Below are 26,898 nucleotides of genomic sequence, written 5' to 3' on the forward strand. Positions count from 1 at the left end.
GTCGGTTAAAAATTGGACTCGAGACATCATCTTTAAAATATACTCATATTTTGCTATTCCTGATAGCACAAATTCAGACAAAGCTGCGTTTTCAAGTGTAGTTAATAATTTATTATTCTAGCAATTTACTGTTTATTGTTCCAGAGATTTTACACAGAACTCCGTTTTTATTCTCTATCGAAATATATTATGACTTAAAAGACTTGTTCGAAATTATTAATTCACAGTCTTAATATTGTTTACAACAATTACGGACTGTTACTCTACTATTATTGTATACATATATGTACAGTAAAAATTTATTTTAATTTGACTTTACATAAATAATTACTAATTTTAATAAAACATTTTTATGAATATTACTATTGATATATAAATTCAAATTTAAAAAGCAATTTCCTTGATATCGTTTTATCAGCCTTCTAGTAAACATAATATTTTCATTTAAATTATTTATAAGAATAATGTTTCTTTAAACATAAATGACTATGAAACACACAATCGAATAAATTTGGAAAAAGAAATACTTTTACGCTCAAAAAAATTTTCGAGTTAAAAACATATTTCCATCGGTCACCGTCTTGGTCTTTATTACTATCGTATCATAAATAATTCTAAAGCAAACTCTTAGATTCTCTCCTTAGATCTTGATCTAGTTAGGAATTTTCTCATTTTGTAAGAATCTACAATATAAATCGTATGTCGTTTATAATCGTTTTTTATTTAAGATTCCAACCGCTAATTTAATGTTACTATTTGAAACTACTGTATTTCACAAATTAATTGAAATGAACGCTGTAAATAAAATATCGGACATGAAAGAGTATTAATAAGTACTCTAGTAAAGAATATAAATTTTTATTTATAAAAACAATATTAAATACGAAGAAACACTGTGATTGGTCAGGTAAAGATTTGAATTTTTTCGTGAACTCTGATTGGTCACTATTCACTTAGTTCATCCATATAGATCATGGGGGGTAAGAACGGGGCGCGGGCGATTCTCCCGTCATATCCACGTCCGCTCCTCGCCGTGCGTCTGGGCCTCAGTCGTGCCGCGGTCGCTGTGCATGCCGCACGCCCCGCGTTGCTGTCAAATGCTGCTCTTCAGCGGATTGTTGTACGTGCTATGTAATGAAATTCGAATTGTACCTGAGATAAGAATACGCTGTTATATTTAATGTATGTTTATTATATATTAAATTTTTGTGTAATTTTATCTGTTATAGAAAAAATAAAGCAATTGATTTGTATCATACCCACAAATTAAGCGAACTAACTTTCTTAAACATGGTTTGGAAGTATAAAATCCAAAATAGGGGCTAGTAACAATTTAAAATGTCAATAGTATTTTTCAGTGTAACAGGCTAATTTGGAACATAGTTACAACATCAAAGTATTAGTGTATTTCAATTATAATGCATATTTGAACAGCTTATGCTATGAACAAAGCGCTACAAAATAGTAAGAAGCAGTCTTCAAGCAAACGTATTTTTTGTTCATGCTAAGCAAGCAAGTCATAGTCATATACTGCGTAAAATAATTTTATAACCAATCCGCAGTGCAAGAAAAGCTTGCTTAGTAACTGATGAATGTCAAAATTTACCAATGTTTCAGGATTGGCGTATCTCCTACGTGTGTATTTTATTTGCGTGTATCAAATGAGGAGAGCCGGGTGGTTTATTGATGAATTTTGTAGTTTTGATGGTACTCTTCAATAAACCTATGCAGAAAAATACTTTTGTCTATAATTTAAAGACTTAAACTCGACTAGATGCCACAAATTAATAAAAGAAGCAAACAAATTGCAGAGAGCAATACTACAAACAAACCAAGGTTCTTCTTAATCACATCTAACATATATTCGAAATTTAACAAAAGAGTAACAACATCAATTATTAATTTGTTAAAAAAATGCAATTATAGAAAAATACTTGTAAACTTTAGTATATTATTTGCAACTAAAATATTAGCTGTAAATAACAGTGATCAGATAATCAATACAAATTAAGAAATTTTGTGAAATTTAATTAAAAATTTTAACTGTTAATTTGGTAACATGTGCTTAAGATGAAAATACATTTAAAATTATATCGTTAATAAAAGAATCTTAAGACATGAAAAGCTAAAAATAATCTAACGAAAACAACAAAGCACGGCAATATCATAACAATAGTTCATATTGAGGAAAATTTTAAACTCACTGGTGCCGTTCTTCCTACTGGGGGAGAAAGAGCGCATGGAACGATCAAGGCGGTCGGGCCCGAAAGCACGTCTACCGAAACCGCCACCAAAAACACCACAACACCAGAAGAATTGTTTGAAGCCTCGTCTGAACCTTTAAAAAAACGTTTAGTCACTCAAACTGCTACGATCGATAGCCTTATCTTCGAAATAAAATGCAATGAAATTAAGTCTTTAATTTTTCTGTGATTATTCACACTTAAAAAAGTCAAATAAACGCTGGAAAAAATCATAAAGATCATGGCAGCGAAAATAATTAACAATTTAAAATTTGACACTTTTTAACATTAGGTACATTACAAACCTAGGTAATGTATAAACTATATAATATACTAACTGATTATCACATTATTCAAGTCATCACATCATATATCGGTCGCTACTTTACAAACAAATGCTTATTTTTACGTATGTAGGTACACTATATTTTTATAAATATACAGAGATGGAAATTTCAGTATCAATGTATTCTGTATTTGTAATAATAGTTATTATTTATATAACACTTATATACTGATCTATGCATACAATTCTAGTTTGCTTTCCACGAAAATAATAAAAGGCAGATAAGAGAATTTTATCCAGAAAATGGTAAGCTCACGTATTTATTTTGACAGCCTAATCTACATTATCAACGCATAATAAATTGATGCTATCAAAAATTAATATCACAGATTCTTTTCCGAATTAATATTAGCAGCCTGCTAAAGTAAGAACAGCTAAACGTAAGTTAAACTCCCTTAAAATACATCTTATTTCATATTTGTACATTATATTGTAACATAATATTGTAACATAACGCTGTCGGATTGCCTATAAAATAAATAAATAAATAAATTATTCTAAACTAGCTGCACAGACAGACTTCGTACTGTCAATAGTTAATAGTAACAATTAAATTTGTGCACGCAATTTTTGTTTTGATTATTTTTTTATTTTTTTAGTATGGAAACCATCCATTGGCCTTAAGGAACATATAAAAAAATAGATGAGCCGAATTGGTCGAGCCATTCTAGAGTTATGCGTTTAGCAACATTCATTTTTATTTATATTCTAAATTATGCAATAGAAATGAACTTACTTGGAGTTCATCCAGCAGTAAATGATAGGATTGTACATGGAGTTACTCATCGCCAACCAGTATATGCCGAGGTATATTTCTTGAATGTAGCGATAGTTGACAACCTCAGGGTAGTAAGAGGTGATCAAGAAGTAAACGTGGAAGGGTAGCCAACACACCGCAAATATTACTACGACGACCATCATCATTTTGACAACCTGGCCATTAGAAAAAAAAACCTTAAAAAATAGTCCCAAAGCTATTGCAAATAATATAGGTATAAAATAACTCATCATCATCATCATCCCAGCCTGTTGCAGTCCACTGCTGGACATAGGCCTCCACAAGTTCACCCCAAAAGTGGCATAAACTCATGTGTTGCCCTGGCTGGCTACGGCATTAAAGAATATAGCCACCGCCTCTCTTCCCGTGGGTGTCGTAAGAGGCGACTAAGGGATAACAAAGCTCCACTACCATCTTGGAACTTAAAAAGCCGACCGGTGGCGGGATAACCATCCAACTGCTGGCTTTGAAATACACGGCCGAAGACGGGCAGCAGCGTCTTCGGTGCGACAAAGTCACCTTGCCTTGCCACTGCGGTCACCAACCCGCCTGCCCAGCGTGGTAACTATAGGCAACACACATAAAATAACTAGACAATTAAAATACATATAACTAATTATGTCAATAGTATGATCCTAGTTTTGATCATCTAGCTATTTTCTAATGTCGTCTTTTATTTTACTGTTTTTCCGATATAAAATATAAAAGTGCTATAATTTCAATTCAGCACAATAATTGATAAAATAGCCACAAATACTCAATATTTATCATGTTATTTCATTTATTCGTTTTCTCGGTGGTACACATAAATCTGTATTATCTACATGACTGGATATTCATGGTCTAATAATATTCTTATAGAGATAATATACGGATCAGCGGACATAATTAATTGAAACAAAATTTGGACAAGCTTGAATACATTTGTACTAAGCTTGGAATATTCAATCTTAGTAGGTGATATTACAAAAACGTGATATTTTCATTTAAAAGAGTACAATAAGTAGGTATAACTCGAAAATGAGCCATGAAAAAGGTAGGGCTAAATAACGATTTCTTAGGATTTTGACCAGACCATCGTATTGTGATTTTATTAGAATCATTTAGACTAAAAAGAAAAATCTAGAAAGAATTCGACTTTAACTTTTCAATAAAATATTTTAATATTAATGTTGTTCTGAAATATTTTTTCATGCGTAATATTGATATTAATAAAAGGCAAAAAATCATTTTTAATCAAAGTCTAATTTGAAACAAAAATTAAAATAAGAAAAAGTCTGAAAAAAGAAAACGAAGATGAAGGTCAAATACTCATCTGGAAACAATCTAATTTTAAACTTCATTTTGATAATTCTATTTATAAAAATAAAATTTTCCAGCCTTGTGTGGCTGACTGGATGGACGTGGTTTCAAAATCTTAGATAAGGCAAGGTAATACAGTCAACTTTTAAAAATTCAAATAAATTCTACATTTGATACACTGAGACGTAATATTATACCTTCACCTATAAGTTAAAAAAAAAGTGTCTAAATATTTATAAGTACCCTCCGTTTGCTCTTAACGTTGTCTAGTTGACGCTGTGTGCACTCCCCGATAGACTTGGAACCCCATAGCTCCACTCCGACCTTCGCGTATGTGTACGTCATAGATATTATGGGCAGGAAGTACGTCAGTATCATAAACGTTACGTTGTATCTGTAAAATAACTTCTTTTGTAATTTCTAAACATAGGATTAATTTTAACAAGGTTTTGCTTTTTTCTCCATTTATGTGAAATTGACGAAATCAGTCGTGTGCAATTTTGGCGCTATTGGAAGCTATTAATCTAAATTAACTAACAAATCTTAACAAGTGTATTGTACAAATTTTTTCCTATTGAAACAAATCATAAAGTATTTCTGAGTTGGGGTTGATGTATAAAAGTGTGAATAAAGTGAAAAATATTTTACTGTTTCAATTTCTCAAACTATCAAATTTAAAATAAAATCACGTACCCATATTCGATATTAGAATACGTTGTGTTGCCGTCGGGCCACTGGGCGAAACACACTCGTCTAGAATAAATAAAATAAATATATTAATCACACCAAACTCAAAAGTCACAGAAAAAGAAACACATATAACATACAGTCATATAAGACATCAGCCGCATCAATTTGTGAATCTAAAACGTTTTTCCGTTTAATTAATTTATTAAAATTGGTTTTATTACAGCAACGGGATTTTTTTTTTGTTTTAATATTAATAGTACTTTTGTTTCATACCAAGTTATTTTAATTTGTTTTCCGTACTTCTTGTAATATTGTAAATCTATGAAATCAGAATCACCTGTCTATTTAAACATTTCACGTATAAGTGATATTATCAACCGTAGACATAAAACAAAAAACATTTTCATTTATATAAAATAAACACTTTCGCGTATTTGATAATTTCCTACCTTATTGATCCTTTTTTTAATTTTAGACAGATAATTATTATTTATTATTTATTAAAAATACACAGAATATTAACTTAAAACATTCGCATTCAACGGTGTGACATAAATCATTGTTGATTTACCCGCACACCGGCTTTCGACATCGTACGCGTACAATATCAAAAATAAGTCAATAGCATAATTGACAAGAATTAAGAAATATTTTAATCAAATCGTTTTAACCATTGCATTAATTTTTATACAGTGACAGTAAATGATAATTTTTTTTTTAACAAAATCAAATAATCTGAAAGATAATTATTATTTACTATTATAGTAATACTATTAATTATTACTAAGGGAAGCTGAAAGCTTACCAAACTTAAGTAAAAAAGTAATGATAAACCAAAATTGAAATATAATTGATTCTGATCAATTTTAATAATTTTCGAATTTTCAAATAATATAATGTCGAGTTTTTATATAACACAATATAATTATAATGGTTTGTGATTTTCAATTTCCACAACGAATCAATTAACAACCTTCACATAAATTATATTAACAAAATATATAACGCTGATAGTTTATTACATGTCATTAAAGGGAAAATATATATATATATATATATATATATATATATATATATATATATATATATATATATATATATATATTTAACGAGTCTAAATATATAGTAATATCGGTAAAAAGAGACCACGAATACCTGTTTGTACCATCCTCGAATTTCTCCTCGAAAATCGTAAAGTAAATAAAGTTGGGACTGCTGATGATGGAACTGCCTGCCCATATAGCTGCAGCTATGCCGAGAGTCGCCCTCTTGCCCAGTCTTGGTCTGAGAGGTTTCATTATAGCAACATATCTAGAACAAGTATAGGAATCTCAGATATTTGAAGGCATGGGAATAAATCTTTGAAATGTAAATGGTTACAATTTTTCAGTCTTCCTTTTTATTTTTCTCACAAACCATCTATCTATATGCAGAACTTATGCAAATTAAAAAATAATATAACTAAGCGATTATTAAATAGTAGACACGATTTTTTATCATTAAGTTAATATTAATATACATAAATGTGACAGTAGAAGCTTTTCCTTGAAACGGTTTTCTAATACCAATCGAAATAGACGAAAATAATATTATTTTCATAAGAAACGTATAACAAATATTTACAATAACAAAAATGAAATATAAACAAACATTTAGAGCCCATTAAAGATGATTACTTAAGGAAAATAACATAGTAAAAACACATTAACAAAAATTAAATAGACATATTCAGTAACATTATTAAATAAAATTAAATTACATTACAAAAGAAACAAAATAACTATAAATACAAAAATTTTAACTTTGAATTACAAATTCCTGATTATTTCATATGATTAAGTCTCTTGTGGAATCCTTTGTAGAAAATTAATTTAAATTTAGATTAGATTACACAAAAGTAAATCGTTATGTAATTCAAATATAGTGGGGCGTGAAGATATTTAATATATTTTGCTAATATTAAATTTGCCTCATGTACCGTTACCACAAAAAAAACTACTTTGTGAATATTTTTTTTATTAATTATAAGTTCTTGAAGAAGTTGTAAACGCAGGAGTTGTCTCGAATTTAACTTACCTGTCATATTCAGAAAATGAAAATCAAGAAGTTCTTGATTCATGTAAGCTTAGGAAACACTTATGAATTGTCATTTTATAGATTATAATCATATTAGTGTTTGGCAAATTAATAATGTTAACAGTTAATATAAGACAAGTACCGGTTCTGTATGTAGAATTTGTAGAGGAGAATCAGCATAGAAATCTGTGGTTACTCTTTTAAAAGTCTATCATTTTATGTTCATAATATATTCATATAATCTTGATCTTGAATAACATGAAGAACAAATCGCTAAAGATGTGAACTTTACTTCGATAATTGTGTTTGCTCGCAAACGAAAAAAAAAACCGACTTCAATTACATCGAAGAGTAATACAACGTAGATCGACGAAAAAATAGTAATAATTTCTTCGTATTCCATATAACGCGACATTATAAAATTGTAGAATTATATAATGTTCTACTGTTATTTCTAACATTTTGTTAGCGATTGTAGGCAGAAATTTCATAAAAGGCCCGTCGTCGATTCGCGCGAAGCGCTGACATCGCTTATTACGGCGGGTTTTTTAGTTGAAGCGGATTTATATTGAATTACGGTTTATGTCTTTTTTATTAAAAATATGTAATGTTCATGTTTTCACACAGCTCCGATGCACGACTGGAGTTTACCCCTTCAGATCAACTGTCTAAATAGGCACAAAAAGGCTTACTAGTCTAAGAAATATATTATTACTAGCTGACCTGGCGAACTTCGTATCACCTTATTTTTTTCTGAAATAATAATAATAACATAATATATCAAAATAAAATATAGCCTATCTTTTAAGTTGGATCGAACTGCATATGGTGTGCGAATTTTATTATAATCGGTTAAGTGGTTTAGGAGTCCATTGAGGACAAACATTGTGACACGAGATATTAAGACTATATCAAATTGTAAATAAATGAATCCAATAACGCCATCTATCGGAACCTAATTGCGTTATTAAAAAACGTCTGAACGCCATCTCTAACAAGGTCATTCGTTCAGTAGATTTTACTGTTCAATTTTTTCATTCGGGGCCTTAAATGAAAATCGATTCTTAAGGAGAAAACTCCAAAAACAGTCAAGTAAATACGCCATATCAGATATAGCTCAAAAAGTTCGAGTCAAATCTCAATTATATTTAAATGGGACCACATGACAAGCACCACCTATCGATTAAAAAAAGAATCATCGATATCGGTCCACCCAGTAAAATAGTAATGATGTTAATATAACGTTGGTCGACGTAAAATAGCCAAGTAAATACCCAGTATTAGCGATAACTCAAAAATTAAAAGCTCAAATATATTTATAACGAATAAACTGCTACTCTCTACTCTAGTGGAATATTGTAATTTGATCGATAGTGAACGAAGTAATTTCATTAAATTTTGATAGATGGCGTTGTGGCAAAGTATTGAACATAACCACAGTCGTCTTAACATCGTCATGTAAATACGTGTCATCAAAGATTACTCAAAAATTGCTCATTATATCTCAATCATATTTAAAACGGACGACATGACAAGTATTAGCTTTTGATTTATACAAAAAAGATCAAAATCAGTGCACCCAGTAAAAAGATATAACGTATCATACAACGTAGGGTGACGAAAAAACCGTCAAGTAAATACGCGATATTAGATATAACTCACAAATTACTAGTCAAATCTCAATTAAATTTGAATGGGACCACGTGACGAATAGTAGCTTTTAATTTATATAAGAAACGTCAAAATGGGTGCACCCAGTAAAAAGTTATGAGGTATAATACAACGTAAGGTGACGAAAATAATGTCAAGTAAATACGCGTTATCAAAGATTAATCAAAAAGTAGTTATCAGATCTCGATGAAATTTATATGTGACCACATGATAAATATCAGCTTTCGATTAAAGTAAAAATTATTAAAATCGATTTACCCAGTAAAAAGTTATTGCGGATTTTCAAGAGTTTCCCTCGATTTCTCTGGGATTCCATCATCAGATCCTGGTTTCCTTATCATGGTACCAAACGAGGGATATCTTCTTTCCAACAAAAAAAGAATTATCAAAATCGGTACACCCAGTAGAAAGTTATGTGGTATAATACAACGTAGGTGGACGAAAAAAGCGTCAAGTAAAACGCATTATTAGATATAACTCGAAAAGTAGTTGTTAGATCTCAAATAAATTTAAATGGGACCAATTGGCACACACCACCTTTCGATTAAAACAAAATTTGTCGAAATCGGTCCACCCAGTCAAAAGTTCTGATGTAACATACATAAAAAAAAAAATACAGTCGAATTGAGAACCTCCTCCTTTTTTGGAAGTCGGTTAAAAATACGACGCGACGTAATTAAGAAAATGAGACACAAAATGTCTCCACCCTTATTATAAGTCAATTTTCATTTATTTAAATTGTATTCTTTAAGTATCTTGTGTTTCATATACGCATAGTCTTGAATAAAGGTTAAAATTTATAAATCCAATTCTTTTCAATTGTTGAACGAAACCCGCCAGACCGCTGCAGTGTAGCGTGATGGATTAAGCTCTAATTCTTCTCCTACACGGAGAAAGAGGCATATGCCCAGAAGTGGTATGTTACAGGCTTAATCGTGTGTATCATGTTAAACTAAACTGAGTCAGTCTTTAATGTTGTACTAACTAGGCATTACAGGCTTAGCTTTATCCATTGACAAGCATAAAATTGTTAAGCATATTATATAAATAAAATGATGCCTACTAAAATCAAGTATCAACACCAAAAACTGTAGATATAATGTTTTACGGTATCATTTGCGTGTGCTCATACTATTCTACCCAAACACCACGGGGCTTTTCTAGATGATTGTCTCACTAGACCCTTTTGATAATTTATTACTTCCCTTTTCCTATAAATATAAAAGAGGCAAAAGGATTTTTTTGTTTGCTACCCCATAAATATAAAAATTTAAAAATACAACTCTGATTTTTATTTATTTATCTTTGGTCAAGAAAAAAATAACCCTTTGATGGTTCTATCATAAATAGGATAATATAACACGGCTCGACTTTATATGTGTAAAATATTATTCGCCAATTCGCATATGAGAAAAAGGATTTGCCCAGACGTGAAACATTTAAAACCTTTTCAGTAAAATAATCCACATTGATTTTGTAGTATGAATATACCGACCAGAAAAAAAGTCAGGCTCAACCAAATCATGTATCTAGACCAGATCAGGATAGAATGGAGTATGCCAGATCCGGCAAGCCCTATCAGGACCAGGTCTGGTCCAAACAAGGATAGCCTTATGTAAAATATAATCAAGTATGGTTAGGCATACTGGATCAGGACCCGGTCTGGTCCAGATAAGGATAACCTGATGTAAAATATAATCAAGTATGGTAAGGCATACTAGATCAGGACCCGGTCCGGTCAAGATAAGGTTGGCCTGATGTAAAATATAATCAAGTATGGTAAGGCATAACTGCATCAGGACCAGGTCTGATCCAGATCAGGATAGGCTGAAAGAAATTACGCGAACTGAGCCTGAATCACGCTATCGATGCCTTTAAACACACTTAGTATATATAAATATATATATATATATATATATATATATATATATATATATATATATATATATATATATATATATATATATATATATATACATCCTGCTAATAATTAGGCGTCCCACATGGGCCGAAATGCATCTAAACTGGCGTCCACCTCCTTTAGACGTCCGCATATCGGAAGCCACTTTTTTAATCGATGTCCCATTAGTCCTTTTGGCTCTAGCTACCTGTACAACAAAAATCGCCGGAAGGCAAAAAATCGTTGAGACATTTGCATTTGTATAACTAAACTTCCGCGAAATTCCGCACCAACGGTGCAGCGCTAGTCTAGCGCGTATATCGACAGAGCGTATACTCTGCTAAAACTCTTCCGATACAACCGATTATTTGACGTCCTATTGCGACGTTGCCAAACTGACTGTATTTGAAGGTTTTGAAATATTCAATTAAGTCAAAACAAATCATTTAAAAACAGTTTGCCGAAGTTGCTACGCACGTGTCGCTGCTTATTTGACGCTCGGTTGCAAAATACTGCTTAAGTAGTAAAATAAAATAAAAGTACACTTAAAAGGAAAAACTGAGGCTTTAACGAATTTACGAATTGAATTTACATATTAAACGGAAAAGTGACACTATTTTGTCATAAAAATAAAAATATTTCTATAAGTTAACTAGCTGACCCGGCAAACGTTGTCTTGCCGCTAAACGCTATTTTAAAATAGGGGTTGGTGGTAGAAGGGTGAAAACATAGGGTTGTATGTATTTTTCAACGCCAAATCATAATAAAATAAAAAATAAAATAATTTATCTAAAAATTAAATTTAGGGGTGGACTACCCTTAACATTTAGGGGGATGAAAAATAGATGTTGTTCGATTCTCATACCTACCCAATATGCACAAAAAAATTCATGAGAATCGGTCAAGCCGTTTCGGAGGAGTTTAATTACAAACACCGCGACACGAGAATTTTATATATTAGATATATATTATCTATACTTTTTTGCATGAATATGGAAGCCAGGCTGGGTAGCAGTCTTTGAATCTGAAAAAACAAAGGTTCTGTTACATTTAATACATTTTTGCAATGATTTTTTATTTGGTTACTGAGCGCCCCTACTGAAAATTTGTGTTTTTTGTTTAGTGACGGTTTGGTCATGGACGTCGAATATGTAGTGGTTCGAATAGTAGGTATACAGATTTACGACGTCCGTATATAAGGTAAGGGCTACGCAATACGTAACACATATACGGACGTTAGTTTGACGCATACTGTTATTAAGGATACGAAGTTTTTTTGCAGCTGTTCTGGCTTTTGACCCAATCCAGGCTACACACAATGCCGTCAAAAAACTTTGGGACACTTTTAGACAATGAAAGTTTTAGAATTGCTCTCGGTCTCCGGTTGGGAGCGCCACTGTGCTTTGAACACAGATCTCCGTGCGGAAAAGAGGTCGATTCTTTCGGACTACACGGCCTTTCCTGTAACAAGAGTTCGGGTAGGTTTTCCCGCCACGGTTCCCTAAACGATACCATAAAAACTCTTGCCACCATCGACGTTCCTGCTCTTATCGAGCCTACTGGAATTAGTCGCAATGATGGCAAGAGACCTGATGGATTGACGTTGGTTCCCTGGGAAAGGGGACGGGCGCTTTTGTGGGACGCAACCTGCGTTGACACACTTACTCCTTCTCATGTCAGGGAAACAGCCTTAAAAGCGGGAGCCACAGCGGAAAAAGCTGAAACGACTAAACGGCACAAGTATTCGTCATTAATTTCAAATTACATCTTTGTGCCATTTGCAATCGAAACACTTGGACCTTGGAGTAGCAGTGCTAAATTTTTTTTAAATGAGATAACTCCTCGCCTTATTGCCTCCACTGGTGACAAGAGGGCTGGTGCATTTTTTTGCCCAGAGAATCGGCATAGCGATTCAACGAGAAAATGCTGTCAGCATTCTTGACACGATTCCACGCGGACATGATTTATACCAAAACTATCTGTAAATATTTAGTTCTTAAGTTGTGAATTGTAAATATGTATAATGTTTAATAAACTATTGTTATCCACTTAAAAAAAATTAGAAACCTACTTAAAAGATATACTTTATATTTTATAAGTAAATATTGTTTGACGACGTTTAAATTTGCCAGACGACGACTTAGGTAAATCATTCTAGTGAAATAGAGTTAAGTAGTTAGACTATTTAGTCTGTATAAAAAATATTTTAGCCGTGAGACATTTTTATATTGAAAATGATAATAATATGTTGTTTGTAAAAGCAGGCAGCACAACTCTTTGTGGCTATAAAACTTAATTAACCTATAAGATTCGTCAGCGAAGAAGAAAAAATAATATCCTCGTATTCTTGGATGCCCAGTTACCCATGTTCTAAAATTACTTGAAATCCGTTTAGCTGTTTTGGCGTGATGAAGACACAACGACACATACAAACATATAAAAAAAATGTTCGATTCAGTAACCTGTATTCCTAGACCGTATCACTTTTTTTAAATATCTTCTATGTACAGAAAGTATCCGTGGCAGGATAAGGGAACATTATTTATTATTATTCTTTGACGGTTCGCAGGAAAGTGGACATAACCTGCGAACCGTCAAAGAATACTTATAACAAATGGACACAACGATAAATAATTATTTATTATATTATTATTCTGATGATGTGCTACGTCGTCAATAATTAAAATGTTAAAAGCCTAAATAAAATATATGTTGCAACTCATTAAGAGAGCTATTATAAGATAAAAAATTGGAGGTGTTCCTATGACCGTTACATGTTAAAATTTCAACGAGCGTAATAGAATTATTTCTTAAGTTAACGATAGATGATCACACCTACTAGATAACTGGCAACGTCGCATTTCAGCTTACTTCTCACTCATTTCGTCATTACTTATATAGGACGCTAAATAATCGGTGCATTAAGTGAGGCTATATGGATATATGGAGGAAGCAATAACATAAGTATCATGAAAGGGGTTCATAAATGATTGGGCACAACTGTAAGCAGAATATTCTCAAAAAAGAAATTTAAAGAAATTGATATAACCCACGGAATTCAAAATGAAAAAAATAAGCAACATTCGCAGAAAAAACATATAAAATGTAAGCATAACTGAGGGACGTCGTAATAACGCAGTTTGTGCTTGACGCCAAAAATGTATCTGGATGTATATATATATATATATATATATATACAGTTATCAGGACAGTCTAGCAGGGAGTCTATTTATATACAGTTGAACAATCTTAAGTGGTAGGAAGTAGTTAATTAGTAGTTAATTAATAGAAGTTAATATATAAAATTTGATAATTAAGAATAATTAATTAATAATATAAAAATAATTGATATTTAAAGTAAAACCAAAAATAAATAATCCATTGGAAAAAATAAACGGAAATAAATATAATAATAATTATGTTAAGTAACATATTTATAATATCAATCCATTTTTTTTTTAATTAAACAATTTTTTCACGAATATACATTCGTGTTTTTTTAAAAGGACCGGACCGGGCATACCCGACCCGGACCAGGCAAGGTATGTAACGCAGATGATTGATCTGGACCCGATCAGGAAATCTCATCTTATCTTGGTCTGCTTTTTAAGTTTTAAGGTGGTAGTGGAACTGTGTTATCTCTGAGTCGCCTCTTACGACACCCACGAGAAGAGGGCTATATTCTTTACAGCCGTAACCACACAGCAGAGCAGCTCTGTATCGGTCACAGAATACTAAAAATAGCAAACGTAAACTCTCACCAACTATTCATCTCCTCTTTCGTAATTTATTAGATATGCGTAGCTATTGTTAAAAATTCATGGAATTGCTCAGCTATTACCGATGCTTACCGGATGCATTCCCAGAGGACATCTAAATTTTTTCCTTAAGGAATGTTGGAAGGTCGGTCGTGAAAGGGTGTGAATCGATATTTTAGCACTATTCTCTATCACTTACTATACGTTTTGAATGTTCTATACGTTATACAGTTTTAATTTTTTTGTTTCAAATAGATATCCAATATAATTTTATGCATAAATAAATTTAGCCTATTATAGTATATTATATATACTTTAACTTAAGTTATTTATTATTTTTAATTTCTTTGAAATAAATTTCAATTAACCGAAATAGCTCATTTTTTTCTGGATGAAGGCACATAAAGCAAGCTTATGCAAAACAAAGTTTAAAGCTTAATACACCTCAATAACTATAATAATTACAACAGGGACGAACACATTGACGTGGTCCCCGAAACATAGATGGGTAGAGAGTAGTAATACACAGACCAGAAACATGTATTTATTAAATTATCTTATTCAAGCTGAAATCGCAATCTAGACCGTTAAGTGTGTAATAATGCCAACTTCTACTACATGTGAAGGTACATATAATCCTATTATAATTTTACCGCACAAATATGTATTGATTAATCAGTCGACGCGAAGACAAAAGCTGTTCTCTGAGACCCAGAAAGTTGATTAACAATGAATATGCCTAATGATATTACGCGGAGCTCCAAAGCGCTCGTAATTAAAATTCTTTGAGCAATTTAAAGTATTATGATGAATATATACGAGTCGGAATTTATCTTCTAGAACTAATTATTATTATTATATAATTGCCGTAAGCTATGTTTTCTAATTTCAGCTGAAGTTTTGACTTTTAATGATACTCACAGATTAATACGAAGACCTAATTCACCTAACTAATAAATTACAACTTACGGATTCAAAGGTACTAAAAACTTATACTCGTAGAAATATATGAAAATAAAATTGAATTTTATTTAATCGACCGCTTAATTTAGCATCAGTCGTGTACAAAATTACATATTTTACTTCGTTTTAACACCTGTGTAGGTATAAGGAACTAGTAGGTACTTGGTATGACTCGAGTAACTCCAGTACTCAATTTGATTGCCCAAATTGATGGTCTGAGATGTGTATATTGTCTTATCACTCAAAATTAAGCGAAAATACGTAGGTAGTAAAAAATATAACGTAATAATTAATCTGCTGTGCGGCTACGGCACCAAAAAATATAGTCTTCCCCTCTCTTCCCGTGGGTGTCGTAAGAGGCGACTAAGGGATAACAAGGTTCCACTACCACCTTGGAACTTAAGAAGCCGACCGATGGCGGGATAACCATCTAACCGCTGGCTTTGAAACACACAGGCCGAAGACGGGGAGCAGCATCTTCAGTGCGACAAAGCCAGCCCTGCGGTCACCAACCCGCCTGCCCAGCGTGGTGACTATGGGCAACACACATAAGTTCACGCATTTTTGGCGTGAACTTGTGGAGGCCTATGTCCAGCAGTGGACTGCAGTAGGCTGGAATGATGATGATGATGAATGATGAAAAAATATAACATTACTTGACAATACAGATGATGTTTGGTAAACAACCTATTTTTTTATACAACTAGGCAGGCAAACAAGTATACGGCTCACCTGGTGGTAAAGTGAATACCGCAGCTTATAGACACCTGTCATACCTGAAGTATCCCAAGTGCGTTGCCGACCCTACCCCCTAATCTCCCCAAGTGCTCTGGTCAGTGAGCTTACTCATCACAGGAATACAACACTGCTTGAAAGCAGTATTATTTAGCTGTGATCTTCTGTCAGATCGAGATACCTTCCCAGTCGGGCTGCTCCAGATTTGAGCAGGATATTTCCTACTGTACCCTACCTCAGTTAATATTCGTTATATTCGTTTGAGTGATGTGCAGCATCAAATCAATCGAATTTTGAGTAATTTTTAATACAAAAAAGGAATACAAGCATTTTATTGATGCTTAAACTCTAAATTTAATTAAAATTTTATTACTGTAAGAGGCCATATCAACGTAATCAATGAAAATGTAGTCTCTTGTTCATTAATAAATAGGTGTTGTCGTATACTTGTTTTGATCCTACCGGTAAACATCATTAGAAGTTTTAATGATCATAATTAACATTTAAGGGAAACCGCTGTGTGATTTTCTAACTCATTAAGCTTTACATTTGTTTTTATTATTAATTAATTTTAATGGTTCGGAAACCTACCATCTTTGTTATTACCAATGCTGAGGTGTTCCTTTTAGAGTTACCTAAAGACTTTCTAGGAAATTGCTTACATTTTTCTTTATACTTAGACTAATATTATCGTTGCTACGAGCCTTAAGATAAAAGTTTATATTAATCCTAAAGACAAGACTAACACATATTTTTTTCAAACTCTTTTTTGCATCATTTCAGTCGCAAGTGTATTGCAACGCCATGACATTGTTGATTTCTGTTTTTATTGGTCTTAAACTAAACTTAGATTTTTTAAGTTTAATTATTTAAATAATATATATTTCCACACAATTAACTTTTCAACTGTCAATAATTTATATGATTAAGGACATAGTAAAAAGAGAATAGTCACCAGTAGTTCCCGATGGTAGATCCGATGGTTGTACATTGCAGAACATAGCTATTCCTTTCTTTCATCCCTAGATTTTCAACTTTCATCATCCTACGCCATCTTTTTTTTGTCATCTGCTAAGAGATGATAAGCTTTGTTTTAAGGTCCATATAAAGTTAATGACCTTGTCTTGAATAATTGGGCGAAGACTTATGTCTTAAGACAGCAGAGTAATTTATAAGAAGCGTCACGAAATTTTTAATATGTCACGAATGACACCTAGATTTAAAAATATCACTTTTGTAGTTGAAATCTAGACAAATAATGTATCTTAACAATATGGCACATTTTTATGACAAAATGAAATTTTAATTATAATGTTCACACATTTTAATATATATAAATCTCGTGTCACAATGTTTGTCCTCAATGGACTCCTAAACTACTTAACCGATTTTAGTCAAATTTGCACACCGTGTGCAGTTCGATCCAACTTAAAAGATAGGCTATATTTTATTTTGATATATTATGTTATTATTATATTTCAGAAAAAAAATAAGGTGATACGAAGTTCGCCAGGTCAGCTAGTATGATTATAAATTACTCAACTTTTTTATTCTGTTTGCTACTAATAGTTGAATTGTATACAAAATTACACATAATTTTGTTTTGTTTTTTAATATTATTATTTTCCGATTACTGACAGAAAGCCAAAATGAAGTTGAATAGATCTTATCCAAATAACTTCGTGCGTACGGACGACCTGGGAAAAGTTCACCGAACGCAGATCCGTCGTCGATAACAGCTTTCAGCCGACTGAATTCGCCGGTACAGGAGAACGGTAATGAAGTTAATATGAGGAATTGAGCTGTACACGTTTTACTGTGTGTTTACCTTTGTTTCATTTTCTTTTTAACTTTAGTAACGCTCTTTTTAATTAATGCAATAAGCATACCACTAAATTAGTCTATGAAGGATTCAATCCATCTTATAAGATATTGAAATTCACAACGTCCCACTTTAGCTTAAAATTAAATAAAATTAATGTGACGCGGTGATACCACAAAAATTGTGAACGATATTATTCGTTCAAAAACTACGTTTTAAATTGTTTCAAGATACAGGATATTTATCAAATTATAAGTGAAATACATTTTAAACATAGAAATAAAATAACAAACCGGATACGTCCGATTTGGACACGTGCCGTTGTCACGTTTCGTGACCTCATAAAATGTTTATTAGTACTAATGTTTAAGATCAAGCCATGTGATAGACAAACAAGGAATCTCATTAAAGTGGTTGTCTTATCTGGGTATTATTACCGTACAAGCAAACACAACTTATAGTCTGAGTGAGATAACTGTTGATACTTCTATATTCATTACAGTTGCTTTTGACATACAAGTAATGATAGCGTATGCTTCAAGTTATAATAGAATTTTAATAATTTTACCGAATGCTAAAAACTATATGAAAATACAACGATATTAGTAAGCAACTTTAACATCAATTGGTATATCAAAAATCACCATAATATCGAAAGATTCCTCTGTTGTAAGCCTATGAAGCATGAAACTGTAATTACCTAAAATCTATCAATGTCTTGTATATTTAGTTACATCCAAACCTTGCTAAACCAAGGTTCAGAACCTTGCATCATAAATCTGAACTTCACCAGATATTGGACAAACATTAACAATTTAATAGTAATAAACGATAGGAAATTCATGTTAGTTTGTATCAACAGATTGCTCCATAATCTGTTACGTTTTTTCGACCTCGCTCTTTGTAATAATAAACAAATTCTCACGCGTTCAACAGAAATATGTATTTTTCGGGCGTCTGTTATAGTAAATTTTAAACTGCTTCATACATTTATTTTATATTATTAATTGCGTTACTCTGGTCAAAAATGTTTTAATTCTCTTTGTTAAGAGTTCTTGGTACACAGATTACTTTGGAACTATTTGCTATTTTATATTTATCAATATTTTTTTATGTATGTGTATAAAGGATTCAGATTAAAACATATGTGTGTATTAAGAAAATATAAACCATACATGTCAAAAGACAAACAAATGAAAACCAATAGACAATTCTGCATCATCCATCTGCATATTCTTTTTCAAATTAACTGCTATATTGTGGAATTACTGTTCAAACAAACGTGTCTGCCTCATATTTCATATTTGTTTGATTTAATACTTAGCAGATTGATTGACCCGGCGAATTTTGCGAACCACCTCAGAGCTAATACACAAAAAAAAAAACGCATAAACATTATCCACGAAAAATAGATATACGTACTAATTTACAATTTCTGTACGTAAGGTGCGTTGAAATTGGACAGCTTTTCTTCAAATTTTCTTACCAAGGCTTAATCTTCCTAGTACTACTACAAATAATTCAAAACCAAAATTAGCTGAATCAGACGAGCCGTTCTCGAGTTTCAATAAGACTATCAAACGTCATTTTATTTTTTTATATGCTACTGGTCAGTGACGAGATGTATGAAGCTGTAAACTTATCATAAACCAATTTCCCTCGAAAACCTCTTATCTCCTTTAGATTCTTATAATAATAATGATAATAAATATTCTTTATTGTACACCAAAGAAAAATACAATATATTAAGATTAGTGTAAGCTTTGTACAATAGGCGGTCTTATCGCTGAAAAGCGATCTCTACCAGGCAACCGTGTTGCGTAGGATATTATGATCAATGAACACAGACAGACATAGGTGTACTTATAATATATAGAATAATATTATTGTATATTTATATAATTATATAAGAAAATAAAAAATAGACATAACGTACATATTTCTTATAATACATATGAGTGACTAACAAATATGTACAAAGTAGAGTTTTAACTTTGTTCATTTCAATTTTTGTATAAATGATTACATTCATTTATCACTTTGATCTAAATTGAAGAGATGAAAAATATTTTTGTATTAAGAGCCGTTACTTAAAGTTTTTGCATTGTCTGATATTTTTAACCAACTTCCAAACAGGAGGAGGTTCTCAATTCGATTGTATTTTTTATAATGTAATTTACTGATTACGATGATTTTTTTAATCGAAAGGTGTTGCTTGTCATGTGGTTTCATTCAAATTTGATTGAGATCTAATTAATACTTTTTCAGTGATCTTTGACAACGCGAATTGACTTGACTATTTTTTCGTGACCCTACCTTGTATTACTTGTCGATCTAACGTAGTCGGTCTTTTTTTGTTTGCGAGCAAACACAATTATTAAAATTATTGTAAATTTAATATAACGTATATAAGTGTGTAAAAAAAAAGTGTGTAAGTGTGAGCAGTCGCTGCATGCATTAAAGATCAAAGCTGACGACATCAGGCATTATTTTTTATCGCACGATTTTATAAGGATACGACATGTAGGAACGTAGGGACATGTCAACGGTGATAAATCTGTTACCGACGATGCTGAAACATCTTGTCATATGTAACAAAAACTATGAGTAAATTCATACATTTATGTGTGTAAGGTATCACTTAATCTCTGTTGAAAACATTTTATCGTTAAACGAAGAAAATTCTCTCAGACACGACGATTACATTAACACAAACGTGTATATGCTATTTTTAAAGCAAACAAGCGTCGTTATTGATAATTTTTCATGTTTATGATTAGTCATCTATATATCCATTTTAGATCGGCTTTCTGTGTCATATGTTTCGGTCGCGAAAATAACTTATTTTACCTTAATATTATGATTTCACTGTATATAACATAATATAGTCTTTAGGCAATCTCCAGAGTCTCATTAAGTTGGAAAATTTTAAGGACTTCTTGTGTTTGGGTTTTTTTATGGTTTTGATAAGTATGTACAAAAACGTCCGCTTCATTTGCGCTCCATTGAAATAAAACAGTATTTGACAGCAAATATTATTAAAATAAGTAACGTTATTTTCAATGAAAACGATTTTTGACTTAATTGTAAGTATTGTTGAATGTTATATGTATTATCATATATATTTTAGTGCAATGAGAATGACCAAAAATAAAATAAACGAAATACAATGTGTTTACCGATACATATAAATATCAGTTTTACCACTACTACATGGTATTGGTACAACTGACAAAACATATGTTATGACCATGATTCTTAAGGGAGCATGTAAGAACAATACTAATAAACGAATAGGCTGGTCGAGATACACTCATTACACAAAACTTCGTAGCACTAATTGTTTGTACATTTCTATTTAAAAAAAAAATTAATTGTCTAAATGTACGAGTATGTATGTCATGACATCCGAACGACTGCACCAAATGAGATAATGCTTTTTTTCTATTCATGATTGTCAAGACAAGGATTGTATGGCAGCATTTAAAATTAATTTATAATATAACTGTAATAAGTAATTCTGTAAGTATAGTAAAGATACCTAGTTTTTTAATTGTAAATTAACACATAGCCTGATTTCATTCATCCTTCTCTTATTGCATAAAAAATAACTCCAACCCCAATAAGTGATCATCTTAAACTGGCTTATACTTATCTTGACACGTCTTACAGATTTTATGAAAGGAATTGCAATCGTGGACGAAGTAGCGGAACTAAATACTAGCGGTCGCCCAGTGGGCGAAGTTCGACCATTATTAATTCAAATTATAAGTTTGAACATTATTTAGGTTCTGTTGTCAAAGACTATACTTCTACAATAATAAACAATAAAGTATATATGAAAGTCAGTTTGTCAAATATACGGTAGTGCTTGTAATGTTTTATTTAATGACTTAATGTATTTTTATGCATAATTAAAAAACATTACCACTCTGCACTCCTTCTCTATATACAATAAGTCTGCGAAATTGCATACTCCTCTGTCCGCGCTATTTTCGTAAAAAGAAATTCAAAGTTTCTGCATCACGTATTAATATACATGTAGATAAAAATAACTAAAGCTTTAATAATAATCGATCTGAGGGACCACGTTGATAACGGGAAACCTTATTATTCACAAATTAATATGCAAAACCAATATTGTAATGATGATGAAGGCTTTGCTTAATCATACTATTTTTACATATAAATTAAATAACAACAGTACAATTAAACATATCGCCTAATACATATATACTCAGTTTTAAGCAATTTTTAAACTACAACTTTTTTCTGAAAAAGGTAAACTTTTAAAACAAAAAAAAACTTTCGAAGTTTAAATAAGAAAAACTTTTTCAAAAGATAAAATAAAATATCTTAAAAAAGTTTAACTGGACTAACTTTGTGTATACTACTAACTTCTCACTCCGTCTTACCGCGAATGAAGTCAAAGAGAAGTATGCTTTGAAACCAAAGTGTAAGATACCGTCTCTATTTTTAAATTTTCCCAGAGGGTGTCCGAAAATTTCCTTCATACAAATGTGATCCTTAAAAAGATGAAAAAAGTAAAGGAATCAATTGAATTTAGCTTAACACGATAAATATGATCTCGTACAGATGAATGTATGAAGTGGATCATAAAATTGGTATAAAATTTTTATAACAATAAATAATATAAGACGCACCTGTAACTCAGCTTAAGTAGATTACATTTTATCACAGTAACTGAAAAAAAATGCAAAGTAAACCCCTAATTTTAAAGCTTTCATTAATTATTTTACTCATAATAAATTACTTCTTACAAAGCCTTTAAAGCCCAACAAAGTCGATTTGGCCGTGTTGTAGAATGACTCAGACAATTAACAAAAAATATCTTTTGGACTTTGACGATAACAGATTCTCACTAAATTCTTGTCATGAATAATATAAAACCTATGCTGGAAATACAAAAAAAATATTTTTTTTTGTTTTTTTTTTTTTTCGTTACAATAGTGTTAAACTTACATGAACACAGTACTTTTAATCTTAGTTTGTGAGTGGTTTCAGAACAAATCTTGCCTACTGACTTACTAGTTCGTAAACCCGTAAATGTGTCAATGAAACCAAATACTCTAAAATATATTTATTATCTATACTAATATTATAAAGAGGAAAGATTTGATTGATTGTTTGTTTGTTTGCTTTGAATAGATTCCGAAACTACTGAACCGATTTGAAAAATATATTATTAAATAATATATAATTAATATTATTAATAAATATATATATTAATAAATATTTAATAATCATTATATTATAATAAAGTCGTTATATCTATATACAAAAGCAAGCGCAAAAGCAGTGGTAGATCTGCAAGTAGATAAATAACTCACCGGTCAATGCTGATGGCCATTAGAGTGAAGACAGAAGCGGTTATGCTGAGCACGGCGATGAACTGGCAGAATTTGCAGTAGAAGTGACCGAAAGGCCAGTCCGAATACAGCATGTATGTGAAATTAAAGGTCACGTTCAGAGTTGACACCATCGCGTCCGCCACTGAAAGATTTACTGCAGGAAAAGATTTTTATTTTATTAAATTATTTGAACAAATATGTGTACAATATAATACGTATACTGTGTGTTATTATATAATACTTAAATGTGAAATAAATGCTACTGTTACTTATTAATAGATAATCTACGGCAATAAGTACATAAGAATGATGGGAATAATTTTTTCAACAAAATCATACTGAAATAAATTTTGTAAATAATTGTTTGCACGTATCCTAGGAGGCTGTGCTTAATATTATGGTAAAAAGATTCGATTAAATAAATATCATGTTGGACATCCACCTATTTGTTTTTACGCATGATAGCAAAATAGCGCGAGAACCACTTGACGAAATGTTTTTTTTTTTTTTATTATTATGTCAGGAAACTGTTAAGAAGTTAAGAAGCCTTATTAAATATGAAGGTTGAAACATTCTTAAATTTTTACAGTAAAATTTATTTTATTATGATATTTTTATTTATTATAATCGTAGTGTGGTCGACCATTAGTTCCTAAACAAGCTACTAGGGGGTGTTACTAAGTATAAGCTGCAAACAATAGTTTTAAAGGAGTGCGTGCACTTTTGGATTTTCCAAATATTTTGAAATCTATTATCACGTGTACATTGATTATTATACACATACTTATTATACAGAAATAACATTCACTTTCCTAACAAATACTTGTTAGGAAAATCAGCACAAATTTCAAGCTTTGAATTGAAGTTGCTTAACAGCCGCTACAACATTAAAGATTACGAGCTTAATTTACGAGCATCCCGAGGAACTGACCAATTTTCCATGAAAGGTCAAAAAAACTAAATTATCTGATAAGTCTACTACTAACAATCTTTTTTCCTCAGATAAGTCGCATCTGACTGAACACGTTATGCAACGATAAATGAAATCGGATTTTTTAAAAATCAACTATATATTATTATACAACACTATTACGTTAAATTTATATTTGAGAAAGGCGAAAAAAAGTGAAACAACTTTTTCGGATTTTATCGCTGTTTATTAACTTTTTAGATTTCCAACGTTTCGGATACTTTACATCGGATAATTAAAAGATGCGAATTACGGTTTTTCGACGAACCAAAAATTCACGTGAATCTGTTGATTTGCTGATTTTTTAAGGCTTAGAAATCCATACAGGTTGTCGATATCTAGATATGAATAACTATCGACAGCCGAAGATAACGAGCTGATAAGTACTTTTGTTCTTACCCAAAAAATAATTGGTAACACTCCTCATCCGCTTGTTGGCCAGAACGATCCATATGACGACGATGTTGCCCACCGTCGCCACCACCACCATGCCGGCGAAAAGCACCGTCCACAACACTTGGCGCCACCATGGTAGGATAAACGACTGGTAGAACTAGATAACACATAAAAATAAGTCATCTACAGGTATAAGTAATTTAAATAAATATACACACAGTACTTTTTCCGTCTGTAAGCGTGTAAGCTATAATTACTATTTTTTATACAAAATACAAATTTTATATATTAATTGTAATTATATATATTAATTTATTTATCCTTCGAATTTTAAATACTTCACTAGCTCCACCTTAAAATGTTGCAAGCAAATAAAGCATTTATTGACTACTCGGGCAACAAACAACAATGGCAACACAAATAAAAACACAAATAATTCAGACAATAACTAAACTTCTTTGTTGCACGATTGCACATATTAAAAATACAGGCGTATCCCAATGGGTCCATCAAGATAAGCTGAACTAATATTAGATTTTAAATTGAGAAGAATTTCTAATAGTTTTGTGTTTAAATAATAACGATTAAGCTTTTTCCCATTAGTATTAAGAGTATAATATTAGTTATAGTTTTGTCAATAATCTCTACTTTCTATAGCTCCACATTTAGTGAGATGTCAATTATTTTTAGGATTCCGTACCCAAAGGGTAAATACGGGGCCCTATTACTAAGACTTCGTACTGTCTGTACGTCCGTCCGTCCGTCCGTCTGTCTGTCACCAGGCTATATCTTAAGAACCGCGATAGCTAGACAGCTTAAATTTTCACAGATTATGTGTTACTGTTGCCGCTATAACAACAAATACTAAAAACAAAATAAAATAAATATTTATCCCATACAACAAACGCTGTTTTGTTGCTCTTTTTTGCTCGATATCAATAAATGGTGACAGATAGACACTTGAAATATTCACAAAATCTTTGATTGTTTAACTTTAATAATAAATAATAAAATTATACTAAGTTTTATTTAATAATTAAATATTTTATAGAACATTTACTTATAATTAGTTTAGTCAATGGTACGGAACCCTTCGTGCGTGAGTTTGACTCGCACTTGCCCGATTTTTTATTAGAATTAATCTTGCTTGAAATAAAAAAATTGCTACTGGCTAAGGAACGTATCGATTACCTATATTCTAAACAAACTAAATGCTGTTTTTAATACTAAAGATTAAGAATTTAATTTACAAATTTACTCAATTGCGGATTGATACGTTCAAAGCCGAACAGCAGATGAATATGCGAAAAGGTCACAAAAAATGTCAAAAAATACCAAAAAAATGTTGATATATGTGTTGGGCGTACCTCAGTTTCAATCCCCGTGTGATTGTAATATCTTTTGTTAGTTTCATCATAAAAAGTGATGTAGAGGTTAGGCACGTCACTGTAGCTCGTTGTCCAATTAGCAGCTTCTGTCGAACTCGACTCGTCCTCCATTATAACATGCTAGTTAGTGCCTGCAAATAAATTTTAATTTTTTTTGAATTTGTACACAAAAATTAAAAAATTTAAGAATACTTTTCTTTAATCGAGTTTGGCTGTGTGGCTACGGCAGTAAAGAATATAGACGCCCCCCCTCTTCCCATGAATGTCGTAAGAGGCGACTAAGGGATAACACAGTTTCGCTACCACCTTGGAACTTAAAAAGCCGACCGATTGCGGGATAACGACGAACGAAGACGATCGAACTGCTGGCTTTGACATACACAGGTCGAAGACGGGCAGCAGCGTCTTCGGTGCAACAAAGCCAGCCCTGCGGTTACCAACGCGCCTGCCAAGCGTGGTGATTATGGGCAACACACATAAGTTCACGC

General features: G+C 31.7%; 1 protein-coding gene across 1 annotated transcript; it reads right to left on the reverse strand.

The window, feature by feature from the left end:
* Positions 1-816: 816 nt before the first annotated feature.
* On the reverse strand, positions 817-26,521 carry LOC123655221 (tachykinin-like peptides receptor 99D). The gene is made up of 9 exons (XM_045591050.1): positions 26,390-26,521; positions 25,026-25,179; positions 23,636-23,810; positions 6,515-6,670; positions 5,363-5,422; positions 4,913-5,063; positions 3,326-3,522; positions 2,205-2,338; positions 817-1,152 (listed from the first exon to the last, which is right to left on the reverse strand). Exons 1-9 carry the CDS (start codon positions 26,519-26,521, stop codon positions 1,094-1,096), a joined length of 1,218 nt encoding a protein of 405 aa, XP_045447006.1. The 3' UTR covers positions 817-1,093.
* Between the last annotated feature and the right edge of the window lie 377 nt (positions 26,522-26,898).

Source organism: Melitaea cinxia, chromosome 7 (assembly GCF_905220565.1).
Source record: "Melitaea cinxia chromosome 7, ilMelCinx1.1, whole genome shotgun sequence".
NCBI classification, from domain to species: Eukaryota; Metazoa; Arthropoda; class Insecta; order Lepidoptera; family Nymphalidae; genus Melitaea; species Melitaea cinxia.